The sequence below is a fragment of the Conger conger genome, chromosome 5, assembly GCF_963514075.1.
Source record: "Conger conger chromosome 5, fConCon1.1, whole genome shotgun sequence".
Lineage (NCBI taxonomy): Eukaryota > Metazoa > Chordata > Actinopteri > Anguilliformes > Congridae > Conger > Conger conger.
This window is the reverse complement of record NC_083764.1, coordinates 12,164,495-12,185,212: the sequence shown is the minus strand read 5'-3', so window position 1 is coordinate 12,185,212 and position 20,718 is coordinate 12,164,495. Positions and strand designations below refer to the sequence as shown.

The 20,718-nt window shown below is 44.1% G+C and overlaps 1 protein-coding gene and 1 pseudogene across 1 annotated transcript; both read left to right on the top strand.

Annotated features, from left to right (window-relative positions):
* The first annotated feature begins 2,301 nt into the window (after nt 1-2,301).
* On the top strand, nt 2,302-8,565 carry LOC133129671 (protein unc-93 homolog A-like). The gene is made up of 8 exons (XM_061243910.1): nt 2,302-2,475; nt 3,160-3,341; nt 3,957-4,186; nt 4,354-4,476; nt 5,358-5,569; nt 6,045-6,180; nt 6,757-6,888; nt 7,009-8,565. Exons 1-8 carry the CDS (start codon nt 2,389-2,391, stop codon nt 7,293-7,295), a joined length of 1,389 nt encoding a protein of 462 aa, XP_061099894.1. The 5' UTR covers nt 2,302-2,388; the 3' UTR covers nt 7,296-8,565.
* Nucleotides 8,566-11,395: 2,830 nt separating this feature from the next.
* LOC133129692 (protein unc-93 homolog A-like) lies at nt 11,396-16,924 on the top strand (annotated as a pseudogene).
* The last annotated feature ends 3,794 nt before the right edge of the window (nt 16,925-20,718 follow it).

Genomic DNA, 20,718 nt, shown 5'->3' with positions numbered 1-20,718 from the left:
TCGAAATTGCACATGGGCATGGTCTGCCATGTTGGACCTGCTTGTTGGCCTTGTGATTCTTCAGGAACCAGCCATCTCAGCAACTGAAGTTCTGTTTATGATGACTGCAAAACCATTGGGGGTGGGCGGAGGGTGGAGGGAGTAGGGTGTGGTTGATGATGAAGATAGAACAACAGGATGGAGGAGCAAGTTTATATGGTTTTCCTTGACATTCCACTCATATCATAGTGAGGACAAACACAACAGATAAAACATTGTAAAGATGATTCAAATATTTTGTGCTGTGCACACACATGCACGGGCCTTCATTGCGAGCATTTTATCCAGCCATAAATCTTATCAGAGGGTTCAGTGTCACTGGCGGTTTGTGCAGAGGAGAATTGTCACAGATGCATTATTTGATAACTCTGTGTGCCCGGTTTTATCTGTTCTGTGAGCCATATACAGTGACATTGCACTAATGATGACCACCGTAATTAGCCTCTTTTTGCGTCCCTGTAGCCATAGGCTACAGTCATTAGCGTAGTCATTATTTATTAGCGATTTAATCTATACCTCGCGAATGGTGACGTACATTTATGCTGCTGTGTTTGTAGCTACAGGGTAACTGAGGTAAAGTAGCCTCCCTGCATTACTGACGGATGACAGAGACCACGGTAAGGTCAGAGATAATGGATATAAAAATAATCTCTCCCTCATAAGTAGGTCTGCTATCTTACATGTGCTATGAGCAAATCACTAAGGAGCACATCGTCGTCCTAGCAACTATTGTCATGGCAAAAACATTTCTTTACTCTGTTAGGGACGTGTTTGTAAGGTTTTTTTATCAGGCTTTATAGATTTTAAAATGACATTTGAAGAATAAAGATGTACTGTATATAGAGAGATGCTGTATATCTATCTTGATTCAAGCTGAGGTGTCAAAATCCGTCTCAAGATTAGGTGTGTCCATCATAGCAGGTGCCCATAATTAAGTAATATACAATTTATTATACTGCCACGTTGCTCCAATGTACTGACAAGATAAATACACCACACTATTGCTATGTCATCATTTTCTGCATTTCATTACAATACTGTGTGCCTCTTAAGCACTGGATAGACTATAGTCTATCTTTTATTGTCACAGTAGGTCACAGCCAGAATTTTTCCAGCATGTCATTTCCCAAGGCTTAATAAATAACCGCTCAGATTAGAAATGCTCTGGATTGTGCAGCATATCTTGTATCAGATTACCAAGAGTCATATTTATAGCATAGGCACCATGGCAACATGCACCCCACAGATTGTGGAACTGGAAAAATGTGAATATTTAACTATGTTCTTTTGCATCAATTTGATTATTCTACTGACCCTGTTTTTGAAAGCACCAATCATATAATTTGACAATTTGACAAACTATCCCTCTGTCCTCCTACTTACAATGAGGAATCAGCATGTTAATCCGTTGTGGCGTTTGCTTCTTAATTTGGAGCGCAGACAAGTACAGACATCCACCGGAAACTCTGATGTTAGCCAAAGGTTGTTTGAAGGGTGTTTTTACTCAGATGGATGCCTTTTACATCCATGTTCTCCATTAAAAAAAAGAAAGTTCCTGAAGGTGATTTATGAGACTCTTTATACATGAACTGTATAAAGAGATATATAGTGCACTTTGTGACTCAAATGATTTGCTGTCAGTCACATTGAACACCATTCTCCTGGGCTAAAGCTAGCAAGCAACTGTGATAATGCTGATTTCCAGACATGTCTGACATGAGGTTTGAATATGCTGGAATGTCTTGACCTTAGCTATACCGAGTTGTTGAATTCAAAATGAATAAACATGACTTGGCTTCAGTGAAAGTTTTTTCTTCTTGACTATGGATTTTAAGAGGGACATGAAAAGTTATCTGGCTATCAAGCATTTGTTATTTTTTATTTTTGTTTTACTTTATTTATACAGGGGATCACTCATTTTCAGATGAGCCCTGTGTAAACACCAATACAGATACAATAGAAGCAAAGACATGAAAAAAGAAAAAGAAATACAAAATAAAAATACAAATAAGGAAATAAAGTTCATAAATTATATTACCCAGCCTTATCAACATCAAAGAGATATGATGAGTGACCGGCACTCCGGTCTCGGAGGGGAAAATGGTAAACAAGGAACATTTTACAAATTGACTTTCTTTGCACTGCTGGATAAGGACCAACATGTTTTACCATAACATGGAATGAACTTTACCCAGCCCAAACAAAACTCCTCCCTACCACTTGCTACTTTATCAGGGTCCAGACGCATTACTCACAGGAGATTGTGTCTGTCGTATGAAATTTACAGCCGAATACGTCGTGGAATAACTATCTTTTGACTTGAAGACTTGACAGATTTGTGTAGTCAAAATGAGCCGAAACCTGAAAAATGTCCTGGTTGTGTCTTTTGGATTTTTATCACTGTTTACCGCCTATGGGGGACTCCAGAGTTTACAGGTAATTAACTCTTTATATTGTTGTTGATTATGTGAAATAGCACCTTACCAAAAATTGAAAGAGTTTTGGGAGTTTGAGAGATAAAATGTACTCTACTTCAGTTAAACATACATCTGATTTGATAGTGTGTTTTTTGTCAAAGTTTGTTTGGGCATTTGAACTGAACGGAAGTGTGTTTGATGTGTTTTGATGTTCTGACAGTTGAGCACTCATGCAAGGATTTCCAGTCAAAAATGGCAGAACAGAGACCACACAAAAATGGTTGTCTCAGTTGAATCTTTTGCAACAGAGCGCATTTCTGATTTCAGTCCGAAAGTCTGCAAGCAAATGCATTCAAGTTCATAGTGAACAATTCAAAACAAAGTGAATTATGTTGGATATACAGGAGAAGTAGGTATTTTGGCAGTAAACGCATCTTCTAATTTGAAATTACATTTTAGACCTATAATTACCCTGCTGTAAAATCATCTTGAAAATTGAGCTGGCCAAGCTGATCATGAGTTGGCCTAGCAGGGTATGAGCTGGCCAGCCAGCTAGTGCTACCAACTGTTTCAAAATATAACTTGAGCTGGTCAAACCATGTCGACCAGAGCTGGTCTGAATTGGTCAACCAGCTGCCAGCTGTTTCAAAAGCAGTTTTCTTTCAGAAGGGTAGCCATTTTGTATTTGTGTTTCCTAATACAGAGCAGCCTAAATTCTGCAGAAGGGATGGGTGTGGCCTCTCTGAGTGTCATCTACGCGTCCATCATCCTGTCCTCGATGTTCCTGCCGCCCATTATGATTAAAAACCTTGGCTGCAAATGGACCATTGTGGTCTCCATGGCCTGCTATGTAGCCTATTCATTTGGGAACCTCTACCCAGGATGGTAAAACATACAAGAGTTGCGCTACATTCACGATCCAACTAGCACATATTTTTTGCACACATTGGATCATATCACTGTGTTGATAAAGAGTTGATAAACAAAATGAAGAAATATGAAGAAATCGATGAGTCAATCAGACCTACCCACACAGTACTGCCTGAATCACATTATGCACAACTACATTTTCAGTGTTTTTAACTCAAGTCCAGTTCCTCCAGATCCAAGAGGGAGTGAGTATAATTTATCTGAGTAAAATAAAAGTTATGTACCATACCAAATTATTGTAGCAAAGCTGAAATGACATTAATTTTACAGTGCGTGACTTCACCCCAGCATCATCAAAAATCAAAAATCCTCAATGAATATCATCAACAGTGTCACGGTTTGAAGATAAAATCATTATCCCCAGCGACATATTTTAATTCTCAGAGATAATCCATGGTTTAATACACCAACAATATATCATTTTCAGTCACACTGTACACAAAACGTCAAAACAATCTAAATGCAGATTGCCTCTAAACTTAATAGTTTGCTGTATGAGTAATGAATGGATTGATATTGGAACACACCAGGGGACTGTGAGGCATCATCTCCTTAACCTTGTTTCTCCAGGGGTACCCTGATCCCAACCTCCTTCATCCTGGGGCTAGGGGGCTCCCCTCTGTGGTCCGCAAAGTGCACTTACCTCACCATAAGTGGGAACCAGCAAGCGGAAAAGGACAACTCCAAGGGCCAGGATGTGATCAACCTATACTTTGGAATCTTCTTCCTGATATTCCAGTCCTCTGCAGTGTGGGGGAACCTCATGTCCTCGCTAATATTCGGCCAAGATACAAACATCGGTAAAATAAAGGAAAATGCACGGACCGAATCAATGTAAAGTCAAGCCGGCTTGCTTTAAACAGCACTGATAAAATAATCATTGCGCAATGTGTTTCTCTTAAGATGTCTGACCATCAGCTCTGTCACAAACTCTGTTTTTCTTTCTTTCTCTGTAATTTAAAACAAGCCGATATTCCAGAGGAGAACCTGGTATACTGTGGGGCTGGTATCTGTACCCAGAATATTAGTGGAGGGGAAACACCCAGGCCAGAGCAAAAGCTGGTTCACATACTAGTCGGCTGCTATATAGGTAAGCATATACTGTACGTTTCTACCTTTGATGCATAGGACATCTACTGTATTTTGATTGTATCGACAATGAAAATTTCCTCTGAATTCCTCTGAAATTCTTGTAAATCACAAGTGATTGAAGAGCAAATCTGTTGGTACGAGTGCTTCTTCCACAAGGCCCATTTTTAAAATAACCACGTGACTAACTCTCTTAAGGATCTTGAGCTCCGGCAAGCACACAGTACAGGAGAATGTGTAACTTTAAAGCAGAGAAAAGCTAAATGTGATGTTCTCAAAGGGCAAAGTCCATAGTACAGCAATATGATTACCCCATAACCCCAGCTGTCACTTTTCAGATGTTAATGATGACTTGTCGTGCACATGTTCTGCTGAGCAATCTCGCCGTTTAAGTTCAGCTGTTAAGGCAGCAGCTATGAATCCTCAGGCCCAGTACAAAATAGATTTTAGTAACTTGTTAAAAATAGTTGCACCCCTCATCCTGGGCACCCCTCAGGTCTATGCCTGGGATTAAATGACCCAGTTGTTCCCCCCTGTCTGTGGCTCTGGGTGTCCTCTGTACAATCTGGTTTACCAACATTTGGCAGCATGCAGCCTAGTTGCTAAGGTACATGACAGGGACCTGGAAGGTTGGTGGTTCAACCCCGGTGTAGCCGCGATAAGATCTGCAAAGCTGTTGGGCTCTTGAGCAAAGCCCATAACCCTGTATTGCTTCGGGGGGGGGGGGGTTGTCGGGGGGGGGGGGGGTTGTCCTAGCTTCAACTGTAAGTCGCTTTTGATAAAAGCATCAGCTAAATGTCATTACATACTGAACATTTAATGGTCATTTCAGACACCGACTTCAGGAGAGTCAGAAAACTCGTTGTGCATGTGTCTCCACAGGCGTGGGGATTCTGGCCATGATTCTGGTGGCTGTGTTCCTGGATAACATCGACAGGGACTCGGCTCGCGAGTTCAGGGGGAACAGGGAGCCCTTCTGCAGCACCTTCCTGGCCACCTTCAAACACCTCCGAGACCGGAGGCAGCTTCTCCTCATCCCCCTCACCATGTACAGCGGGTTTGAGCAGGCCTTCCTCTCAGGGGACTACACCAAGGTGAGGGGAAACTCCTGCTCCAGGGTGTGTGTGTGTGTGAGTGTGTGTAAGAGAGAGAGAGAGAGAGAGAGAGAGAGAGAGGGAAGAGAGAGACAGGGAGAGAGGGAAGAGAGAGAAAGAGGCTCCTTGTGTGTGTGTGTGTGTAAGAGAGAGAGAGCTAGAGAGAGAGGGGGAGAGAGAAAGAGGCTCCTGGTGTGTGTGTAAGACAGAGAGAGAGAGCTAGAGAGTGAGTGAGAAAGAGAGGGTTAGGGTTAGGGTTAGAAGAGAGGGAAAGAGAGCTAAAGAGGGAGAAGGAAGGGGAGTGGAAGAGAGAGAGGGTGGAGGTGAGAGAAAGAGAGCTAGAGAGCATAATCATGAAAAACATGAACAGATCTAAGAACATAATACATGCACATTTCATCACTGGAGGGTTGGGACAGTCTCGCCCCTTGAAATGGCTGTGGTTTCCCATGATCTGTGCGCTGTGCTCCTGCAGTACTACGTGACCTGTGCCCTGGGCATACACATCGTGGGATATGCGATGATATGCTTTGGCGCCACCAATTCCATCTGCTCCTTCGTTTTTGGGAGGCTGGCCAAATACACAGGGAGAGTGGTTCTGTTTGCCTTTGGTAAGAAACATTCACTGGTTATATGAATCAGTTATACAATCAAAAGAAGATGCATTAGTAGAAGACACACAGTTTCCCTGTTCTGTTGCTTTTCAGGCACTATGAGACAAACTCTCGGCCAGGGGTCTCCAATCTTATCCACAAAGGTGTGGTGTGGTCTGGTGTGGGTGCAGGCCTTTGTGCCAACTGAGCAGTAACACATCTGATTCTACTATTCAAGGGCCTCAAGTGGGTGATTAGTAGAATCAGTTGTGGTACTGCTCAGTTGAAACTAAAGGCTAAACCCACACCAACCCTTTCTAGATAAGATTGAGGACTACTCTTGACAATTCCTGGTGTAATATGCAAAAACCAGACATGCAATTACATTAAATTAACAGGACAACATTTCTTCCTTTATTTCCCATTCAACTACCTTTCATCATGGATGTTACCCCCTCTAAGACTGTGCCTACCACTCATCATATCTCTTTGATATTGACATGGCTGTGTAATGTTTTTTTTTTGGAATAGCGACGTACACAGGTCATGTAGTCAAAATGGAGCTTTCAAAATGGATGTGTGTTCCTCCTGCAGCCTCAGTGTTAAACTTCTCCTGCATCATCGCCCTGCTGTACTGGAGGCCCCACCCAGACCAGCTGCCAGTGTTCTTCGTGTTTCCGGCTCTCTGGGGGATGGGGGACGCAGTGTGGCAGACACAAACCAATGGCAAGTTTCCTCCTCTGAACTTCCTGCAAAATAATGTCCTGCCTACCATATGCGACACTGTGAGGAAACGTTATCTGGGGTTGAAGTAACATCGCTTTCCTTTTCTGCCCCAAACTTTAGCTCTCTATGGGGTTCTATTTTCGCAGCAGAAGGAGGCAGCGTTTGCCAACTATCGAATGTGGGAGTCGGTGGGGTTCGTGATCGCCTTCGCTTACAGCAACTTCATCTGTCTGAACACAAAGCTCTACGTTCTCATCGCAGTGCTGATTCTCTCTATGGTGCTCTACGGATGGGTGGAGTGGGAGGAACACAAGAACCCTACCCCAGGGGTGGAGTTCAGCCACGCAGATAAAAAAGAGGACTTGAATTCACCGACGACAGTGGTTAAAGCTGAAACCAAACTGTAGAACAGACTACAGAACAGGCTGCTGGACAGACAGTGACGAGTCTGCCAGAAATACAAAAGCCCTACCTTTCCACGTCACCGCTATTTTTACATTTTTATAACACGATCTCAGCTTATGTCCAAGGCCCAGTCCACTACGTGTAGTATTTCAGCTTCACAGTCGAAAAAACTAAAACTTCCCAAAAATACTTCAATCATTCCAGTGTAGACTTCAAAGGAACAATTTACTGTATGTTTCAGCATCTGTAAAAAGTGTTATCTCCAGAAAAAATAAGTTTCATGGGCCCATGACACGGCACTATATTGCAAAACTGCTTGACATGTGCTAAGACCTTAATTAAATCTAGCCTTCGATGTGTTACTGGCAGGTCAAACCATGGCACTGTGTCTTGCACTAATTGCCTGTATCTACAGTCAGATAGAGTACAGGGATTCAGACATTTTGAAAATTCCATGTTTATCCAATACTTCATTCACAGGTTTAAATTATGTTGCAGTTATTCTGATGTCCATAATGTAATATGCATATAATAAGCCAGTGAGACTTGCACAAACAAAGTACCATTACTGGGAAAAAGACCTCAGGAACCTTAATAAACGGTATATCAGACAATTATGGTGGGAATCAATGGAATAGAGCCGTGGTGGCGCAACAGGCTAAGATGCAGCGGACTTGCGGTTGCAGTTCATTGCAGTTGCACACCGAGGACCGGGGTTCGATTCATGGTCCTGCCAAAAGCGAAGTCTGGCCGGCTCTCGTGGAGCGGCATAATTGGCTCGCCGCTCCAGAGGGAGGGTCTTAGTGGATCAGCACGCACAACAGCACCCCGGGCACCTCGGCATCATGGTCACAGGCATGAGATGAGATGGCTTGACGAAGGCGCGTTGTTTCCGGTTTGCCAGATACCTTCGGGCCGCTGAGGGTTGGGGTCGGTGTATCCCCCAGTTTACACTAATTTGATTAGATGGGGTACAATTGGCTACCAAATTGGGAGAAAAAGGGAAAATTCTGAAAAAAAAGAACAAAAAGTTAAACGGCAAACTATATTCCAACTTGGCTGTGCCCTTTGGTGTCCTAACTCCTACGTGCTTCTAGCAGGTATAAAAACTTTTATGTGCATCTAACTTCTGACAGTGATGTACATCTGGAAGTTCACCTTCCTGATTTGGGAATGAAACCTTAGTATCTTAGCAACACCAATACCATAAGGCTGACCGAATGTTTTGTGTTAGCTTGGACTTTTTATTTTGGATGGACAAACACAAGCATTGAATGCCACTTTTGTTGTGAACTTTGTTCTCCTGTTTTGCACATAAATATTTCTATTTCTATTGTTCTGATAAGTTTTTACTTTTATCAATACAAAGAAATTAATTATTAAAACTGGAATTATTAAAATATTTTTTTGTATAATACGTATGGTGTTTGTATCTTTGTAACTATGGGGCTGAGAAGAAAAATCCACCCTTGTCTTGTAATAGTGTCAGGAATCCAGTCAGGAAGACACTTCACACTAGATCCAATTATGAGGGTTTTTATTTCTGCAGAGAGTATGCTTGCTGACAGAGCCAGAACTGTACTAAAAAGTGTTATTTACAGCAATCCTTTATATAATCCTGGAGAGGCTTTGTCAATACAACTCGCAATCTTCACCTGAGGTGGAAAAATAGACCCTGTTTGCTTCAGCAGCCAGTGCCCTTCATCATTTCATGTGCAGGTAGGAGTACAGGGTAAGAAATCACACAACCTGGGCATCTGACATGGCTGCTCAGACAACGGCCGAGGTGGAAAATCCATGGGTCAGAAAGTAAAAGTCCTGCCATGTGTTTCTTCCACCCATTAACTCAGGCAGCTGATTCCACTAATTAGGTCTACCTATACTACTAGGCTGTAGAGTTGTGCTAATGAACACGTCCAGGTGATTGGAACAAAATTCTGGGGAGAACTTGTATTTCTTCACCTCTACTAATCAGATGGAAAAATGACAAAAGCAATATTTTCCAAATCAGTGGCACTATTTGTCGTAAATATGCTTTGGCTATGATTTGCACATCATTGTACATTGCTGGATGAGTGTGGCTACTAAATGACACTAATGTAATGTAACATGTCAGGCTATTCATAGTCCTCTAGCATGGATTATCAAACGTATCCAAAAGAATGAACTTGCTGTGCACATAAACATGTTACCAGACACAGGAGGGAATTAACTGCTACATACATTCATTGGTTTGTATACTTGGATATGTAGTGCACAACAAATTAGCAAAGATCTTATGTATGAATCTTTAGGGGAACACCTGACTGATCAAACTTTACACATTACCGTATAGAATATGGCCGGAAATATGAAGCATGTATGGCAGGCGGTATATGCAGAAGGTTGTGTGTTCTCCTGCGTTTTTGTGTGACGGAGTGAGATGAACAACAGCAGAAAGTGGGAGTCATAGAGTTTTACTGCAGGGAGCATAATTTTGGCGGATATCCAGTTTCCAATTTACTGTTTCAAAATGACAGGTGCTGGGATATTATAACTGTTGCTTGGAAATAGGGAGTCATGCTGTATTTATCACTCAGACAAGTGAGACTAAGATTTATGGTTGCAAAGATAAATGTACAAAAGTAGTATATCATAAACTGCTGTTAATGTGAAGTATGTGCAGTTATGTACATAGTATTCACTGACATTCTAGAGGCTCCATTTCTATGATAATTCTGGCTTCTACTTTTAATAAACAACAAATGAGACACTATGAGTCATTAATAATTATCTTATAGTACAATAACTCAAGTGAGTGCTGATAAGTTGCAGACTTGTTTGATCAAGCAGACCAATACTGGGTCCAGCCCCTGACCATGCAATAAAATATAGTATGTCATTAAGACAGGAACAAGTAACATAAGAATTAAAATAATTACTGATAGGGACTTCAGTAAGTCAGCACAATGTTTAGAGGGCTACTGTTTTGTTACAACTGACATAAAATGACTGAAAAAAGACAGTAGACAGGTAGAAAGCAAAGCAATAAGTGTAAGACAGAGAAAATGATATTTTGTTTATCATTATATTTGTACTAGAAACAAATTTGTTGTTGACTTCATGCCTTTGTCACACAAAAACGAAACACTATACACTGGCTTTAGGTAGTTAGTCATATATGAACATGTCAATAGTGCATTATAACAATTGTGCTTTAAATTGTGCTCTTTAGTAAATTTACAGGGTCTTAACTCAGGTCCCCTACCAGTGGCCAGCCTCTGTACCCAGGGCATCTCCGGCACAGGAAATACTTATGGAAAATAAATCTAGATAAATGTTAATGAGAAACTAAAGCACATGCCATAAATCCTATTTTATGACTTTTGGTGGAACCATAAAAAGCACTAGGCGCTTTGTCACAACAAGACTTACGCTACGGAATGTTTCTATCTCCTTGTCACCCGTCGCACTCACGCGTCACATGTTTGTGCAGCCACAGGTTAGCGCTGTGGGCCTGAGGGGGCATTGCGCCACCTATGGGAGCTCTAGTGTAACTGCAAGAAGCTCGACCCGCATAGACTCAGTTGTCCTGTTTCTGGCCATTGAACTGGTGGTAAAGGTGGAGGTACAGCAACAGATCTTAACACATGATGATTCTGTATTACAAAGGAACTTCCAGTTATGTTGTACCAAACGTTACACGGCTTACATGCTGATAAAGAAACTGAAAGCAATTACGGTGGCCTTCATAGCTTTAGGAGGTTCGGTGAAACAATTAACATTTTGATTTCTGTGATTCGCATTTTGTGCAAAATATTTGGATAGAATATATAATTTGGATAAAAGGCTGTCTCAGACAGCCAGAGCCCATAAGGTATTACCAACAGCATCATTATAAAAGCTGCTTGTTTTAAATCCAGCACCCATAGCATGTTGGTCTTATGACCAGATGGAGGCAGCATTTACCAACTATTGACGACGGGAAATTCCTCCCTACCACTTGCTACTTTATCAGGGTCCAGACGCACGTTCCCACAGGAGATTGTGTCTGTCGTATGAAATTTACGTTGTGGAATAAGTTCCTTTTGACTTGAAGACTTGACAGATTTGTGTAGTCAAAATGAGCCGAAACCTGAAAAATGTCCTGGTTGTCTCTTTTGGATTTTTATCACTGTTTACCGCCTATGGGGGACTCCAGAGTTTACAGGTAATTAACTCTTTATATTGTTGTTTATGTCAAATATCACCTTACCAAAAATTGAAAAAAAAATTTGAGTTTGAGAGATCAAATGTACTCTACTTCAGTTAAACACACATCTGATTTAATAGTGTGTTTTTTGTCAAAGTTTGTTTGGGGATTTGAACTGAACAGAAGTGTGGTTTGATGTGGTTTGATGTGTTTTGATGTTCTGACAGTTGAGCACTCATGCAAGGATTTCCAGTGAAATGGCAGAACAGAGACCACACAAAAATGGTTGTCTCAGTTGAATCTTTTGCAACAGAGCGCATTTCTGATTTCAGTCCGAAAGTCTGCAAGCAAATGCATTCAAGTTCATAGTGAACAATTCAAAACAAATTGAATTCTGTTGGATATACAGGAGAGGCAGGTATTTTGGCAGTAAACGCATCTTCTAATTTTAAATTACATTTTAGACCTATAATTACCCTGCTGTAAAATCATCTTGAAAATTGAGCTGGCCAAGCTGATCATAAGTTGGCCTGGTTGGGTATGAGCTGGCCAACCAGCTAGTGCTACCAACTGTTTCAAAATATAACTTGAGCTGGTCAAACCATGTCGACCAGAGCTGGTCTGAATTGGTCAACCAGCTGCCAGCTGTTTCAAAAGCAGTTTTCTTTCAGCAGGGTAGCCATTTTGTATTTGTGTTTCCTAATACAGAGCAGCCTAAATTGGGGGTGGGATGGGTGTGGCCTCTCTGAGTGTCATCTACGCGTCTATCATCCTGTCCTCGATGTTCCTGCCGCTCATTATAATTAAATGGACCATTGGAGTCTCCATGGCCTGCTATGTAGCCTATTCGTTTGGGAACCTCTACCAAGGATGGTAAAACATACAAGAGTTGCGCTGCATTCACAATCCAACTTGCACATATTTTTTGCACACATTGGATCATATCACTGTGTTGATAAAGAATTGATAAACAAAATAAAGAAATCTGAATCGATCAGTGAATCAGACCTACCCACACAGTACTGCCTGAATCATATTACAAAAGTACACAAAAGTCGAAACAATCTAAACGCAGATTGCCTCTAAACGTAATAGTTTGCTGTATGAGTAATGAATGGATTGCTATTGGAACACACCAGGGGACTGTGAGGCATCATCTCCTTAACCTTGTTTCTCCAGGGGTACCCTGATCCCGACCTCCTTCATCCTGGGGCTAGGGGGCTCCCCTCTGTGGTCCGCAAAGTGCACTTACCTCACCATAAGTGGGAACCAGCAAGCGGAAAAGGACAACTCCAAGGGCCAGGATGTGATCAACCTATACTTTGGAATCTTCTTCCTGATATTCCAGTCCTCTGCAGTGTGGGGGAACCTCATGTCCTTGCTAATATTCGGCCAAGATACAAACATCGGTAAAATAAAGGAAAATGCACGGACCGAATCAATGTAAAGTCAAGCCGGCTTGCTTTAAACAGCACTGATAAAATAATCATTGCGCGATGTGTTTCTCTTAAGATGTCTGACCATCAGCTCTGTCACAAACTCCGTTTTTCTTTCTTTCTCTGTAATTTAAAACAAGCCGATATTCCAGAGGAGAACCTGGTATACTGTGGGGCTGGTATCTGCACCAAGAATATTAGTGGAGGGGAAGCACCCAGGCCAGAGCAAAAGCTGGTTCACATACTAGTCGGCTGCTATATAGGTAAGCATATACTGTACATTTCAGACGTTAATGATGACTTGTCATGCACATGTTCTGCTGCGTAACCTCGCCGTTTAAGTTCAGCTGTCCTCAAGGCAGCAGCTATGAATCCTCAGGCCCAGAACAAAATATATTTTTGTAACTCGTTAAAAATAGTTGCACCCCTCATCCTGGGCACCCCTCCAGGCCTCGCCTGGGATTACCAGGATGAGGGGTAATCCCAGGCCAAGAGTTGGGTATGTGGACGATACCCAACTCTTCATCTCGTTCCCACCTTCTGATACTGATGAAGTTTCAGCCCATATCTCTGCTTGCCTGAGTGACATCCAGAGCTGGATGGACAACCACCATCTAAAGCTCAACCCAGGTAAGACTGAAATGATATTCATCCCTGCTAATACCTCTCCCCATCTGGATCTCTCCATTTCCCTCAGGGATTCCACACTCACGCCATCACCCAGTGCAAGGAACCTCGGCGTGGTGATGGACAGCAAACTGTCCCTTTCCGAGAACATTGAAGCGTTGACCCGGTCATGCAGGTTCTTCCTATACAACATACGGAGAATCCGTCCCTTTCTCACCCCCTACTCGACCCAGCTCCTGGTCCAAGCAATGGTTCTGTCCCGCCTGGACTACTGCAATTCCCTCTTGGCTGGCCTCCCAGCGTCCGCCATCAGACCCCTCCAACTTATCCAGAATGCAGCAGCACGTCTGGTCTTCAACCTTCCCAAATACTCACACATCATCTCCCTGCTTACTTCCCTCCACTGGCTGCCTGTCATGGCTTGCATGAAATTCAAAACATTGGTGCTAGCCTTCCAAGCAGTTAAGGCGTCTTCCCCAGCTTACCTACAAAAAATCATCAGACCCTACACCCCTGCCAGACCTCTTTGTTCAGCCTCCACATGCCGCTTGGCACCTCCCCCTCTCTGAACCTCCACCTCACGCTCACGACTACTGTCTGTTCTGGCTCCACGGTGGTGGAACGAACTCCCTATAGAGGTCAGAACTGTAGAATCTCTCCCCAACTTCAAGCGCAAACTGAAGATGCACCTCTTCAAGCGGCACCTCTCCCCGTCCCTCCCTACCTCCCTGTGAACCTTAATTGTTGTCTTTGTATCGGTATTTTTAGTTGGCTCGGTAAGCAGTATTTGGATTGTTAAGTTTGGTCACTTTTGCTTTGTTGTTTGTTTATTTGTTCATTAAAAAAAAAAAAAAAAAAAAAGGCCCTGGTCCTTATCTTTGTTGTACAGGTAGCACTTGATATTGTACTTCCCTCTAGGGTCTTTCAGCGCATTTATCCCTGGTTATAGGTATGCACTTTGTTGTACGTCGCTCTGGATAAGAGCGTCTGCCAAATGCTATTAATGTAATGTAATGTAATGATTACATTTCCCAGGTGTTCCCTCCTGTCTGTGGCTCTGGGTGTCCTCTGTACAATCTGGTTTACCAACATTTGGCAGCATGCAGCCTAGTGGCTAAGGTACATGACAGGGACCTGGAAGGTTGGTGGTTCAAGCCCCGGCGTAGCCACGATAAGATCTGCAAAGCTGTTGGGCTCTTGAGTAAAGCCCTTAACCCTGTAATGCTTCAGGGGGGTTGTCCTCAGCTTCGTCTAATCAACTGTAAGTTGCTTTTGATAAAAGTATCAACTAAATGTCATTACATACTGTACATTTAATGGTCATTTCAGACACAGACCTCAGGAGAGTCAGAAAACTTGTTGTGCATGTGTCTCCACAGGCGTGGGGGTTCTGGCCATGATTCTGGTGGCTGTGTTCCTGGATAACATCCACAGAGACTCGGCTTGCGAGTTCAGGGGGAACAGGGAGCCCTTCTGCAGCACCTTCCTGGCCACCTTCAAACACCTCTGAGACCGGAGGCAGCTTCTCCTCATCCCCCTCACCATGTACAGCGGGCTTGAGCAGGGCTTCCTCTCAGGGGACTACACCAAGGTGAGGGCAAACAGCTCCAGTGTGTGTGTGTGTGAGTGTGTGTAAGAGAGAGAGAGAGAGAGGGAAGAGAGAGAAAGAGGCTCCTCATGTGTGTGTAAGACAGAGAGAGAGCTAGAGAGTGAGTGAAAAAGAGAGGGTTAGGGTTAGAAGAGAGGGAAAGAGAGCTAGAGAGGGAGAAGGAAGGGGAGTGGAAGAGAGAGAGGGTGGAGGTGAGAGAAAGAGAGCTAGAGAGCATAATCATTAAAAACATGAACAGATCTAAGAACGAAATACATGCACATTTCATCACTGGAGGGTTGGGACAGTCTCGCCCCTTGAAATGGCTGTGGTTTCCCATGATCTGTGTGCTGTGCTCATGCAGTACTACGTGACCTGTGCCCTGGGCATACACATTGTGGGATACGCGATGATATGCTTTGGCGCCACCAATTCCATCTGCTCCTTCGTTTTCGGGAGGCTGGCCAAATACACAGGGAGAGTGGCTCTGTTTGTCTTTGGTAAGAAACATTCACTGGTTATATGAATCAGTTATACAATCAAAAGAAGATGCATTAGTAGAAGACACACAGTTTCCCTGTTCTGTTGCTTTTCAGGCACTATGAGACAAACTCTCGGCCAGGGGTCTCCAATCTTATCCACAAAGGTGTGGTGTGGTCTGGTGTGGGTGCAGGCCTTTGTGCCAACTGAGCAGTAACACATCTGATTCTACTATTCAAGGGCCTCAAGTGGGTGATTAGTAGAATCAGTTGTGGTACTGCTCAGTTGGAACTAAAGGCTAAACCAACACCAACCCTTTCTAGATAAGATTGAGGACCCCTGTTCTAGGCAATTCCTGGTGTAATATGCAAAAACCAGACATGCAATTAAATTAACATTTCTTCCTTTATTTCCCGTTCAACTACTTTTCATCATGGATGTTTCCCCCTCTAAGACTGTGCCTACCACTCATCATATCTCTTTGATATTGACATGGCTGTGTAATGTTTGTTTTTTGGAACAGGTCATGTAGTCAAATTCGATGTTCCTCCTGCAGCCTCGGTGTTAAACTTCTCCTGCATCATCACCCTGCTGGGCTGGAGGCCCCACCCAGACCAGCTGCCAGTGTCCTTCGTGGTTCCGGCTCTCTGGGGGATGGCTCAGGCAGTAAGAGCAGTTGTCTGGCAGTTAGAGGGTGGCCGGTTTGATCCCCCGCCCAGGCTGTGTCGAAGTGTCCCTGAGCAAGACACCTAACCCCCAAATGCTCCTGACGAGCTGGTCGGGGCCTTGCATGGCAGCCAATCGCCATCGGTGTGTCCTCTGAACTTCCTGCAAAATAATGTCCTGCCTACCATATGCGACACTGTGAGGAAACGTTATTTGGGGTTGAAGTAACGTCGCTTTCCTTTTCTCCCCCAAACTTTAGCTCTCTATGGGGTTCTATTCCCGCAGCAAAAGGAGGCAACGTTTGCCAACTATCGAATGTGGGAGTCGGTGGGGTTTGTGATCGCCTTCGCTTACAGCAACTTCATCTGTCTGAACACAAAGCTCTACATTCTGCTCGCAGTGCTGATTCTCTCTATGGTGCTCTATGCATGGCTGGAGTGGGAGGAACACAAGAACCCTACCCCCTAGCCTTCGATGTGTTACTGGCAGGTCAGCGGAGATACAGTGGACTTGCGATTGCAGTTTGTTGCTGTTGCGCAGCCCGGCATCATGGTCACAGGCATGAGACGAGACGGCTTGACGAAGGCGTGTTGTTCCCGGTTTGCCAGATCCCTTTGGGCCGCCGAGGGTTAAGATTTGGGCGGTGTATCCCCCAGCTTACACTAATTGGATTTGATGGGGTACAATTGGCTACCAAATTTGGGGAAAAATTGAAAAAGTTCAATGGCAAACTACATTCCAACTTGGCTGTGCCCTTTGGTGTCCTAACACCTACGTGCTTCTAGCAGGTATAAAAAGTTTTATGTGCATCTAACTCCTGACAGTGATGTACATCTGGAAGTTCACCTTCCTGATTTGGGAATGAAACCTTAGTATCTTAGCAACACCAATACCATAAGGCTGACAGAATGTTTTGTGTTAGCTTGGAGTTTTTATTTTGGATGGAGAAACACAAGCATTGAATGCCACTCTTGTTGTGAACTTTGTCTTCCTGTTTCGCACATAAATATTTCTATTTCTATTCTTGTCACGTTTCAGGTCTGTCTCGCCATGTTTTATGTTTATTCATGTTGTCTTAGTCACGTAGTGTCTTATCATGTATTATGTTAGTCTAGGTTCGTCATGTTGTTTAGTTATGTTTCGTACGATTTATTTTCTTGTCATGTCTAGTTATGTTTCGTACGATTATATTACCTTGTTATGTTGAGTGGTTATCGTCTTAGTTTCGCTTTGTGTTATGTTTTGATTTATGTTTATTGTTACATTAACTGGTCGTTGTTTATGCATACACTTTTACATGTCTTTCCGCAAACCTTGCGTTCCGTCTTTTCTCTCTCTCTCTTTCTGTCATTCACTCCCTAATTGTTTCCATTTGTCTATTTACTAAAACTACTAACGCTAGATCAGGATTGGGTAGAAACTAACAAACTAATCATGTGTTCATGTTACCTTACGTATCTCGTGCATGTCATTTACTAATTTACTAATGCTAGGGCAGGATAGGTGTATTACTAACGATTACTAATCACCTTGTTAAACTTGTCATCCATCGCACCTGTTTTCCATTTCCTTGCTACGCTCTAACTAATTGTCTACACCTGTCTACACCCGCATTTATAGCCCAGTCGCGCAACTGTTCTTCGCGAAATTGTCTGCCTCTGTTTACCACGCAACTCTTGAGCATTATTTACTGTTTTGATTACACGTTACGATCCAAGCCTGTTACCGACCATTGTCCATTGATTTCTGTTTTGTTGACCACTGTTTGTTTTTGACCACGTCCTCGCCTACCGTTTTGTACTTTTGCTTCGCTGATTGTTTCATGGTTTCGACTCCCACTTCGCCCACGACTACGCCTCTGCCTGCCGTCCGCCTGTTCATCTGCCCCGCTGACAGCTCTCCTGCTACAGGACCTCCCCGCACGTCTACCGACTACGAGTTTGCCTCTTCCCTCGGCACCGTGCTTTTTGTTTGTTTACTATTTGTTTGGCTGGATCTACGTGTATGGACTTTGCTTGTTTTGACTACGCTCCTGGGATTCGTCCCGAATAAAGCCCTGAGGGGTCTTTATATAACTATTGTTTCTGAGTCGTTCTGCATTTTGGGTCCAACCCCCACGCACCCGTCTCAATTCTGTTCTTAAGTTTTTACTTTTATCAATACAAAGAAATTAATTATTAAAACTGGAATTATTAATTTAAAAAAATAGTATAATATGTATGGTGTTTGTATCTTTTTTGTAACTATTGGGAAGAAACTATTGGGAAGAAAAATCCACCCTTGTCTTGTAATAGTGAGGTCATCCAGTCAGGAAAACACTTCACACTAGATCCAATTATCAGGTCTTTATTTCTGCAGAGAGTATGCTTGCTGACAGAGCCAGAACTGTGCTTCTTCTTCTTTCGTATATCGTCAGATGGCCAACTCAGTGTCATGCAGCCACGCCCTCGTCTCCGGTCCTAAGTCGAAAAGGCCAGCTTCTGAGGGTGGGCTGTATAGGGGGCAGCCGGTGATTATATGCTCGGCAGTCTGTTCAGGCTCGCCACGCTCACATGCCGCACTGTCCGATAGGCCCCACTTCTTCAGAGATGACTTGAAGCGTCCGACGCCAGAGCGCAGACGGTTCAGTGAGGTCCATAGATGGCGTGGTATGTCTTCTCCTTTTACACTGCCTCCTGGGTCCCGGATGTATCGTTGGATGCGGGAGGGCCCAGCCGTCTCCCACGTCTGTTTCCAGGATGCTGCCAGCCAGGCGTCTCTGGACAAGTCCTCAGGGATAGACTGTAGCATGCATGGTGGTGCTGGTGTTGTTGTGGCTTTGTGTAGGATGTGCCAGTCGTGCTTCTGGGCCTTTCTTGTCAGGGCGAGGGTAGCCGCATCCCGTCGGAGACTGGCTGGGGCGATTCCAGCTAGGACTGGCAGGTAGGACACAGGGGTGGGTTTCAGACAACCAGTAACTATACAGAGGGCGCTGTTGATGACATTATCTACCTTGTTCACATGTGGACTTCTGCTCCAGGCTGGGGCGCAGTATTCTGCTACGGGTAAGACCAGGGCTTGCGTGGATATGTGTAGGGTCTGGGGGGAAGCTCCCCAAGTCGAACCCGCCAGGCGGCGGATGAGCGAGACCCTTGCTGTTGTCTTGGCCTTCACTTCATCCAGGTGTTGCTTGTAGGACAGTGTCCGGTCCAAGCATACGCCGAGGTACTTGGGGGCTTGCTGGAACTCCAGGCGGTTGTTGCCAACATGCACGTCCAGTTCCCTTCTTGCTTCCCGATTGTTAAGGTGGTAAGCTGCAGACACTGTCTTGCCCATGCTGAGCTGAAGGTGCCACTTCTGGAGGTAGTCTGCCAGGATGCCCATGTCTCGGTTGAGGCCATCTTCCATCGCCTTCCATGTTGGGCCTCGAAGCATGATGGCCAAGTCGTCAGCATAGCCATACTTGGTAGATGTTGTATCCGGCAGATCGTGAATGTATATGTTGAACAACATTGGTGAGAGGACGGAGCCTTGCGGGACACCGTTCTTCAACTTTCTGAGCCTGCTGGTCTGGCCATCGCTGGTCTGTAGGATGAAGCTACGGTTCGATAGCATCTCCATGATGAACCTCACCATGTGCCGGTCCGGGATTGTCCTCAACAGTTTCAGATGTAGTCCACGGTGCCACACGGTGTCATAGGCGGCTGTCAGGTCCAGGAATGCTACTCCAGCTTTTTCGTTATCCTGAAAGCTGTCCTAGATGTCCTGAGTGAGTAGCGTTACCTGATCCACTGTTGACCTGCCTCGGCAGAAGCCGGCTTGTTCCGGTGGGAGTTGTGGGTCCACCACTGGCTGGATGCGGCTGTAAATCAGCCTCTCCAGGATCTTATATGGGACACAGAGCAGAGAGATGGGCCTGTAGGACTTCGGGTCTTCGGCGGGTTTGTTCGGCTTTGGCAAGGCTATGACGGAAGCATGGCGCCAGGTCTTTGGGAGCTTGGACCTCCGGAAGCATGATGAGAAGAACAAGCGTAGCCAGTAAGATGTTCTTTCACTTTGGTGTATGACAAACTCTGGGTGGATATTGTCTCGACCTGGTGACTTGCCCGGCTTCAGTTTGTTGATTGCTGCACTTAGTTTGGCTACTGTGAAGTCTCCTGAGAGGTTAGCATCGACGTTGGCTGCCCTGGAGAGAGACGATACCTCACACGAGGTCAATCGTGTGACGTTTCTGTCAGCATCAGGGAAGCAACCTGTGGTGTATTTGTGTTAATTTGTGTCAATATTTTATCATTGAGTTTCTAGGAAGGTTGTATTATTCCCTCTTGTGATTGGTTGACTAGAGTGTGATGTAAACTTAATGTCAGTGGTGATATGAATGCCGGACGAGTGACATGTAAATGGTAATACAATACAAATGGTAGTTACAATAAAGTCAAGTTGAGTAATAAGTAAACTTGGTTTGGAGTCATCGGATA

Coding starts and splice junctions, on each gene's coding strand:
- LOC133129671 (XM_061243910.1), top strand. CDS start 2,389: ATGAGCCGAAACCTGAAAAATGTCCTGGTTGTGTCTTTTGGATTTTTA. Junction 3,342..3,956: donor GGGAACCTCTACCCAGGATG/GTAAAACATACA, acceptor TTGTTTCTCCAG/GGGTACCCTGATCCCAACCT. Junction 4,187..4,353: donor CGGCCAAGATACAAACATCG/GTAAAATAAAGG, acceptor ATTTAAAACAAG/CCGATATTCCAGAGGAGAAC.